Source organism: Nerophis ophidion, linkage group LG22 (assembly GCF_033978795.1).
Source record: "Nerophis ophidion isolate RoL-2023_Sa linkage group LG22, RoL_Noph_v1.0, whole genome shotgun sequence".
Classification (NCBI taxonomy): Eukaryota; Metazoa; Chordata; class Actinopteri; order Syngnathiformes; family Syngnathidae; genus Nerophis; species Nerophis ophidion.
This window is the reverse complement of record NC_084632.1, coordinates 2665781-2676167: the sequence shown is the minus strand read 5'-3', so window position 1 is coordinate 2676167 and position 10387 is coordinate 2665781. Positions and strand designations below refer to the sequence as shown.

General features: G+C 42.1%; 1 protein-coding gene across 1 annotated transcript; it reads left to right on the top strand.

The window, feature by feature from the left end:
* The first annotated feature begins 210 nt into the window (after positions 1 to 210).
* dnttip2 (deoxynucleotidyltransferase, terminal, interacting protein 2) lies at positions 211 to 9983 on the top strand. The gene is made up of 7 exons (XM_061882983.1): positions 211 to 601; positions 4038 to 5989; positions 7750 to 7888; positions 7953 to 8048; positions 9083 to 9247; positions 9349 to 9458; positions 9531 to 9983. The coding sequence occupies exons 1-7, from the start codon at positions 527 to 529 to the stop codon at positions 9646 to 9648; spliced, it is 2655 nt and encodes an 884-aa protein (XP_061738967.1). The 5' UTR covers positions 211 to 526; the 3' UTR covers positions 9649 to 9983.
* Positions 9984 to 10387: the final 404 nt, after the last annotated feature.

Below are 10387 nucleotides of genomic sequence, written 5' to 3'. Positions count from 1 at the left end.
ACACCTACGCTTGAGAAGGAACAGAATGAAGAACATTTTATATTTCCTGCCCCCTTCAAAATAATACGTAGTTAATGGATAGCCCAGATTCACAAGCATACAAAACAAATAAATACATCCAAATATAATGAAAACACACACACACACACACACTCACACACACACACACACACACACACACACACACACACACACACACACACACACACACACACACACACACACACACACACACACACACACACACACACACACACACACACACACACACACACACACACACACACACACACATACACACACGTGCTACATTTTCTCAGCAATCACTACCAAACAACCAAATAAAGTAAAAATTAAATCGGTGACGTTCACGTGAATACATTAGATGTAATTTTCACATTTAGTTAAATAATATTTGAATAAAAAATTATTATTGAACAAACGAACGTGTTTTGTGTGTAACAATCCTTCTCGTCGTTCGATTGCTTCAGTCTGCTCTCCAAACCGGAAGTGAAGGTGAAGCAAGATGGTGGCCACGCGGAGGGCAGGACTCGTGTCTTCTCCCAAGAAAACAAAAGTGGAGCAGACCTCCGACATCCAGGTAAGTTCTTCTCCTTCTTCTTGGTCACCTCGCACACATTAAACTGCCTCCAAGTTGTTGTCTGCTCACTCTTTGCTCGTCTTTCTCTCCCGCGAGCTCACGTGGTCTAACAACGCTCACTTCGCGTTTTGTCAACTTTCAACATTTGTTACTTTTTTCTCCCGCCTGTCACTTTTAGACTAGTCCTGTGCTGAATATGAAAACATTACAGTAAATGTTGTATTTACGTGATTAATTACTTTAGAAGCAACCACACCGGAAACGGAAGTCGTTGTCTGCCAAACGAATGTGGGTTTTTTAAACCTTTTTATTTATAGTTTTCAACATTCATAAATGTAACCCAGGGTTTATATATGTCTCATGTACAGTATAAAAATACAAAATAACAAACATGGAGGCTCCAGTTTTACACGAGGACTACTTTTATTTCCTTTCTTTTCAAAACCTCCACTCCACTACTACGTGTCACCACTTCCGCTCTTTGCGCCTTCAAAATAAGAGCTCAAGGCATATACTGTATAACAGTGGTTCTCAAACGGGGGTACTTGAAGGTATGCCAAGGGGTACGTCAGATTTAAAAAAACAAACAAAAAAAACCTTCTAAAAACAGTAACAATTAAAAAAACCTTAATAAATGTATTTATTGAATAACCAACAAAATATTAATGCAAGTTCATAAACTGTGAAAAGAAATGCAAAAATGCAACATTCAGTGTTGACAGATACATTTTTTGTGGACATGTTCCATAAATATTGATGTTAAAGATTTATTTTTTTGTGAAGAAATGTTTAGAAATAAGTTGATGAATCCAGATGGATCTCTATTACAATCCCCAAAGAGGGCACTTTACGTTGATGATTACTTCTATGTGGAGAAATCTGCATTTAGAATTGAATCATTTGTTTATTTTTCGACAAGTTTTTAGTTCTTTTTACATCTTTTTGTCCTAATAGTTCAAGGAAGACCACTACAAATGAGCAATATTTTGCACTGTTATACAACTGATGACATTGTTCTTTATTCGACTTCTTTATCTCTTTTTTTCAACCAAAAATGCTTTGCTCTGATTAGGGGGTACTTGAATTAAAATAATATTCACAGGGGGTACATCACTGAAAAAAGGTGGAGAACCACTGCTGTATAACACAGTAATCCTCAAACTATGGCCCAAGTTAAAAATAAAAGTATTCTAATTCTAATTATCTTTGAAATCTGTCCTTTCTAATCCATTTACCACCACCTTGTTACTCTCGGTGTCTCCTAGCTGCTCAGGCATATCATATTGTCTAAAAAAGCTTTTTTTGTTATCGATATTGTAGGATCATTGTGCTCTCACCACAGTGTCAGGTGAGCATGCAGCAGGTGCGCACTCTTTCAGTCAATTAGTGCGCAAAGAATATATATATATATATATATATATATATATATATATATATATATATAGGTGTGGGAAAAAATCACAAGACTACTTCATCTCTACAGATCTGTTTCATGAGGGGTTCCCTCAATCATCAGGAGATTTTAATGGAAGCATTCACATACAATGGTTTATATAGAGCACAGAGTGGGTGGGTACAGGCAGGCGTAGGGGCGTGGTGATTGGCTCATGTGTTACCTAGGAGGTGTTTCCGTCTATGGCGGCATGTTGAAATGATTTCACTGCGCTTGTTGAGGGATGATAGATCTGGATGATATATAATAAACAGTTTCTCTTTTAAGCATAGGTTGCATCTTTTATTACCACTGTTGTAAGGTGAGCTGGATGCAAGAATTTGCCATGTTATTGAATATTCAACATTATTGTCTTTGAGGTTCCAAATGTGTTTGCTGAGTTCTGTAGAATTCTGCAAAGTCTGGTTTCTAAAGGAGGCGTTGTGATTATTCCATCTTGTTTTGAACGCTCCTTCGGATAATCCTACGTACGTGTCGGATGTGTTAATGTCCTTGCGTATTACCTTTGCTTGGTAAACGACTGATGTCTGTAAGCACCTTCCGTTGAGAGGGCAATCAGGTTTCTTGCGACAGTTACATTCATTATTGGTTTCAGTGTCGTTTAGTCTGGGGGTAGGCAGTCCTTTTGCAATTGCTTTGTTGTGGTTTGAAATGATTTGTTGAATGTTATTCATACAGCTGTAGCTCAATTTAATGTTGTTCTTGTTGAATATTGAATATTATTATTGTTTACATTATTAGCATATCTACTGTGGCTAAGCAGACTTTTGCCAAAAGGACAATAATTCATTTGTTGTTGGTTTATCCACTTTAATGCACTTTATTATTTTTTGGAATGCATGTTTTGTTTGAAGGCCTAATATAAATGAAAAACTTTGTGCTTTTTTTTGAAAAGCAAAGGCTACTGGAATATTAAAAAAATGTCAATATTCAATAAAAAAAATACTTTATTTGAAAAACATGTCTAAATATTTATTCCAGGCTATTTATGCAATATTAAAAAAATTGTGAAAAACTGCATTTATTATTCGCTATTCGGCCTTCGGCCAAGCGTTTAAATTTTATTTGGCTTCGGCCCCAAATTTTCATTTCGGTGCATCCCTATCACAAATAGGCTAGCCCATAAAAATAGGTTGCAGAAACAGTTGAGAAATAATAATTAAAGTAAGTACAAAGTAACTAAGATAGAATGCAAAATATATATATAAAAACTACAGATGTCCGATATTGGCTTTTTTTTTTGCCAAATTTGTCCAACTCTCAATTACCGATTCCGATATCAACCAATACCAATATATACAGTTGTGGAATGAACACATTATTATGTCTAATTTTGTAGTGAAGCCCCGCTGGATGCATTAAACAATGTAACAAAGTTTTTACATGTAAAAAATACCGAAGTGTTTTATTGTCTATTGTGAACAAACTGTGGTGCTGAATTTCCCCCCAAGATCAATAAAGCACTTTCTATTCTATTATTTTTATTGTAATATGCGAAAAATATTTGTTGGCGAAAAGAAAATCCAGCCGCTGCAGGGCTCAAAGCGTAGGAAAATAGTAGCGACTTATAGTCGTAAAAATACCAATCAATGGTGTTGCTCTGGTCAGTACCACATGGAAAGAGGAGTTAAGAACATCTCAGGAACAAATCCCAATATATTTAATGTTACTTATGTGCTCAAGAACATTTATTCAAATACTCAGTTGGTAGAGCGGCCGTGCCAGCAACTTGAGGGTTCCAGGTTCGAGCCCCGCTTCCGCCATCCTAGTCGCTGCCGTTGTGTCTTTGGGCAAGGCACTTTACCCACCTGCTCCCAGTGCTTTAAATGTAACTTAGATATTGGCTTTCACTATGGAAAGTGCTTTGAGTCACTTAGAGAAAAGCGCTATATAAACATAATTATATTAAAGGATAAAAAGAGCGAGCCCTTTTATTTCTTGCCTTGTTATGATCGTGACCTTCTTCCTCGTCTCGTCACACAGGCCACGCCCTCCACACGGAGGACAACCAGGAGTTCTGTGGCACAGGTGGACGGTCCCGCTGGCAAAGTCCCGCAGGAGACCGGCGCCCAGCTTCAGGAAGCAGACCTGCGGACGTCGGTGCTGAAGCGATGCAGCCGAGCCTCCAGACTCCACAGCCCGGAGCAGCCGTGCACCCCGGCGGCCTCGGACATGTCCGACCTGGAGTCCTGCTGCTCCGACCTAAACGCTCGCGTGACCCGCAGCAGCAGGACGAGACCCGCTAGCCAAGAGGAGGAGGACCTGTCCGAGGCAGAGTCCTCCTCGTCCCTGGCCCAGCAAAATGTCCGAAGCCTAAGAAAGAAGGTGGACGACAAAAAGGAAGGATCCAGTAGTCCGGCAGTGTCTGAAGCTGAAGCTCCGAGGACACGAAGCAGGAAGAGCAGGACCGTCAATTATGAAGACGAAGAAGATAGGTCGGAGGCGGAGTCCTGCTCTTCTGCTGTCCAGACCACAAGAACTCTACGAAGCACCAGGAAGACCATCCCTGTCCCAAAGTCGGTCAGGACAGACGACAGGAAGGTGGAACACAAGGTGGACTTGGCGCCCAAGTCCCGCCAGAGAGTCACTCGAAGTCAAAGAAAAAGTCTCCGTCCTCGACGTTCCTCCCAGAGACGAGCGGAGGACTCCGACGAGCTTTCCGACGCCGAGAGCGTGGAGGCGCCTCAGTCTGCAGTGCGGAGGAGCACCAGGACCAGCAGCTCGGACGAGGTCTTCCTGAGCTCCCCCACACCGAGGAGGACAAGAAGGACCAGTGCGGCGGCAGAGGAGAAGTCATGTGACTCAGAGAGCTTCGAATCCGGCCCAGAATTCAGCATCGGCACACGGGACAAGACCTGGTCCTCCAGTTCCAATCCCCCGGAGTCTGACTCGGAGGGAGGCGGGACTCCCTGCAGCAGCCGCACCGGATCGGGGAGCAGCCGGCGACGCGCTTCGATTCCTGTGATGAAGAACCTCTACGTGGTTCTGGAGAACGCTCGAGAGGAGGTCTTACTGGACAACTCGCTTCTGGACACCACGGTGGTCTCCGGAGACGCGGACGGGACGCTGCTGGAGGAAGGCAAGAAGAGCGGCGAGGACTTGAGTGGAGACGTTGGACTTGAAGTAGACGCTCAGGCGGGGGGCGTCACGCTTGAAGACCCGAGGACCGGGGAGGACTCGACTGAAGACGGGAAAGGAGAGGAAGAGGACCCCAGTGAAGTCCTGGCTGAAGCGTCACACCTGGAAGACGGGAAAGGAGAGGAAGAGGACGCCAGCCAAGTCTTGGATGAAGAGTCACACCTGGAAGACGGGAAAGGAGAGGAAGAGGACACCAGCCAAGTCTTGGGTGAAGAGTCACACTTGGAAGAAGACAAGACCAGTAAGGACTCTGATGAGGTGGCTGAGGATGTCCCGGAAGACTGTGCTGGTGAGGCTGCAGTGGCGTCCGCAGACCAGCAGGGTGAGCTGTCTGCTGAAGAGAGGGAGGACGAGCTGGCCTCGGTGCAGGAAGCCATGGAGGAGGAGGAGGAGAGCAAGTGTGAAGACGTTGTTGACGACACACCTGCCAGACCGTCAGAGGTGGACGTGAAGGACCACGCTGTAGACCGAGGTCCAGCCAAGCGCAGAAAGGCGGCCTGTAAAGAATTCAGCCTCTCGGTGAGCAGCGATGAAGAGGACCAAGAGGTGTCAGAGGAAGAGGACGACGCGGGAGAGATACCGGGCCGCTCCAGGAAGACCCAGGCCGCGCCCGTGTCCCTGGACGGCGTCTTCATGGTGGACACGCGGGTCGGGGGCGAGGCCAGCGAAGACTACTTGACACAGCCGCTCACCCAGGAGGAGCTGCTTGGCGGGAAGGACGACAAGGAGTTTGTGGATGAAGAGGACCAAGATGACCAGGAAGTGGACTTGTTCTGGTCCAGCAACAGAACCTGGGCGTAAGTAAACTCATCACCCACATTCATGCTGCTACTACTACTACACACTCATTCATTACCCACATTCATGCTACTATTACACTCATTCATTCATTCATTACCCACATTCATGCTGCTATTACACACTCATTCATTCATTCATCACCCACATCCATGCTACTATTGCACACTCATTCATCACCCACATTCATGTTGCTATTACACACTCATTCATTCATCACCCACATTCATGCTACTATTACACACTCATTCATCACCCACATTCATGCTGCTATTACACACTCATTCATTCATCACCCACATTCATGCTACTATTACACACTCATTCATTCATCACCCACATTCATGCTACTATTACACACTCATTCATTCACCATCCACATTCATGCTACTATTACACACTCATTCATCACCCACATTCATGCTACTATTACACACTCATTCATCACCCACATTCATGCTACTATTACACACTCATTCATTCATCACCCACATTCATGCTACTATTACACACTCATTCATTCATCACCCACATTCATGCTACTATTACACACTCATTCATTCATCATCCACATTCATGCTACTATTACACACTCACTCATCACATGGTTAAAAGTCACTACCGTAATCAGATGGTTCAAATTAATCAATCAGACGGTAAAAAGTTACTCATCAGATGGTTGTCATTCATCAGATGGTTAAAAGTCACTAATCAAATAGTTAAGTCACTAATCAGATGGTTACATCATTTATCAGATGGTTAAGTCATTCATTTGATGATTAGACATTGCTAATCAAATAGTTAAAAGTCACTAATCAAGTAGTTAAAAATGACTAAACAAGTAGTTAAAAGTCACTAATCAGATGGTTAAAAGTCATTCGTCATATGGTTAAGTCATTCATCAGATGGTAAAACTCGCTAATCATTAGGTTGTCACTAATCAAATAGTGAAGTCACTAATCAAATAGTGAAGTCACTAATCAGGTGGTTAAAAGTCATTCATTAGATGGTTAAAAGTCACTAATCAGATGGTTAAAAGTCATTCATTAGATGGTTAAAAGTCACTAATCAGATGGTTAAAATTAATCAATCTGACGACGGTTAAAAGTCACTCATAAGATGGTTAGAAGTTACTAATCGAATAGTTAAAAGTCACTAATGACTGGTAACGTCATTCATCGGATGGTTAAAAGTCATTCATTTGATGATTAAGCGTTGTTAATCAAATAGTCATTAATTAAGTAGTTAAAAATCACTAAAAGGGGTAGTTAAAATTCACTAATCAGATGGTTAAAATTCATTAATCAGATGGTTTAGTCATTAATCAGATGGTTAAAAGTTGCTAATCAGATGGTTATAAGTCACTAATCAAATGGTTGAAAGTCATTCATCAGATGGTTAAGTCACTAATCAAATAGGTAAAAGTTGCTAATTGAATAGTAGTCACTAATCAGATGGTTAAAAGTCACTAATTAAGATGGTTAAAAGTCACTAATCAGATGATGATAAAAAAGTAATCAATCAGACGATGAGGTCATTCATCAGATAAGTCGTTATTCAGACCACAAAAAGTGGTTAATCAGACATTAAAAGTCACTCAAAGACGTTAATCAGATGGTAAAGTCATTGATGAGATGATAGTCACACTGACGTGTGTGTGTGTGTGTGTGTGTGTGTGTGTGTGTGTGTGTGTGTGTGTGTGTGTGTGTGTGTGTGTGTGTGTGTGTGTGTGTGTGTGTGTGTGTGCGTGCGTGCGCAGGAAGAAGTTGTCCACGGTGATCGACCCCGGTGTGAGTGTGAGACAGTTGGGTGGATTGTACATCAACCTCAATGGCAGCCAAGCAGCAGCTGGACCAAGTTGTACTCACAAACACAAGGAGAAGAAGGTCCAAGACCAGGTGAGATACTACTTTCACACTTTCTTGCTCGTAGCACCGATGACATTAATGAGGTGGCACACAGGTGATGAAGAAGAGCGTGATGGTGGCGGACTTTGAGAAGAAGGACTCAGTGCCGCCCTACAGCGAGTCCAAACGCGCCTTGAAGAAAAAAAACAGAGTAAGTCTCCGTTTTTTTTTTTTTAATTCTATCATTCACAATCTTTATGTAAGACAAGAACACCTTTTTCTTTATTCCTGCCTTCTTAGTGGTGAACTACACTTAGTATGAGGTGGTGAACAATGCAACTAACTCTGTTGTGCCCATGAAGACCTCTAAAACAATAGCAAAATACTATTGTCTCATGACCTGAATATTAATAAGTATTAGCCATATAGTTACTGTAAACACTAATGTGGACATACTACTTTTAGCAGGAGCTGCTGCATCACCTCTGAGTTGGTGAAAGTTAATTGTAGATTATAAACCATACTTGCCAACCCTCCCGGATTGTCCGGGAGACTCCCGAAATTCAGTGGCTCTCCCGAAATTCAGGCAGAGCTGGAGGCCACACCCCCTCCAGCTCCATGTGGACCCGAGTGACGTGTCGACAGCCTGTTTTCACGTCCGCTTTCCCACAATATAAACAGCGTGTCTGCCCAATGACGTTATAAATAAATGATAAATGGGTTGTACTTGTATAGCGCTTTTCTACCTTCAAGGTACTCAAAGCGCTTTGACACTACTTCCACATTCACACACACATTCACACACTGATGGAGGGAGCTGCCACGCAAGGCGCCAACCAGCACCCATCAGGAGCAAGGGTGAAGTGTCTTGCTCAGGACACAACGGACGTGACGAGGTTGGTACTAGGTGGGATTTGAACCAGGGACCCTCGGGTTGCGCACGGCCACTCTTCCACTGCGCCACGCCGTCCCTATAACTGTAGAATGATCGAGGGCGACTTCTTGGTTTCTTACGTGGGTTTATTGTTAGGCAGTTTTATTAACGTCCTCCCAGCGCGGTAACAACACACAACAACAGCAGTCATGTTCTCATCTACCGTAAAGCAGTTTGTCTGCCCTAAACAGCAATGTTGTGACACTCTTAAACAGGACAATACATGCAGATGTGACAATGACATCTACGGCTGTTAGAGCAGTGGTTCTCAACCTTTTTTCCGTGATGATAACCATGTGTGTCTCGGCCAGGAGGAGCGTGAGAAGTCCACAGGAGACGGCTGGTTCAACATGAAAGCTCCAGAGCTAACCAACGAGCTGCAAGGAGATCTTAAACTGCTGCAGATGAGAGGATCCTTGGATCCTAAAAGGTTCTACAAGAAGAACGACCGCGATGGATTCCCCAAGTACTTCCAGGTCCGTGGTCCAACAAGTGTGTGTGTGTGTGTGTGTGTGTGTGTGTGTGTGTGTGTGTGTTACCTGACATATGGCATGACGAGTGTGTGTGTGTGATGCAGATGGCCACCGTGGTGGACAACCCCCTGGACTTCTACCATTCCCGAGTGCCCAAGAAGCAGAGGAAGAGGACCATGGTGGAGGAGCTGCTGGCTGATGAAGACTTCAGGCAGTAAGTGCACAGACTGAAGGGAGACTAGAAGCTCCTCCATGTTGTTCTGAGCACGTCTTCTTGTCTCGGCAGCAAGAACAAGAAGAAGTATCTCAACATCATGGCCGAGAAAGCGGCTCAGGCAGCAGGAAAGAAGAACAGCTACAGGAACCCCAAATTTGTCAAGATGTCAAAAAAAGCTCGGAAGTAGAAGCGCAGGAAGATGATTTATAAATTATATCTGCAAAAAAAAATTTGTTTTCGCAATTTTATTTTCCAGGACTTTAAAGCTACATACAAAAATATTGTACAACAGATAAATCCACACTTCCTGTACATGAGTAATATTCTTATGTAAACACTTTGTTTTAAAATGATTGTACAGTATATCATTTATATTTGGACAAGGCTGAGTATTATTGATTAATCATGCTTTTTTTTTCCTAAGTCAAATGATGCAACTGTAAATTATGACTCAGCAGAAAACACATTTTTAACCACACGTACCTGACATGCTTGTTGACATTAAAAGGTACATTTCTTCTAGATGTGGACGTCTTCTCTTGCACACTAACTTAACCTTGGCAAAAACTTAAAACCTTATTTTAAGGATGTTTATATTACTTTTTAAATGTCACCTTTTAGAACTACAAACAAAAAACTTCTTTGCAACAAAAAATATTTTAGAATAAAAATATTTATCTTCTTGGATTATTTAAATGTGTGAATTATTTTAAAATAAAAACGTTAATATAGTTTTTATTTAGAAAAGTTTAAAAGAAACATTTTTGGATTGCTTAAAACTCAATTTTGTAAGATTTCTGAATACAAATAATCATTTGTATGTATATTCATAATATATATATATGTATATGTGTGTATATATGTATATGTACATATACACATGTATACACATATATATATATATACACACGTGTGTGTATATATGT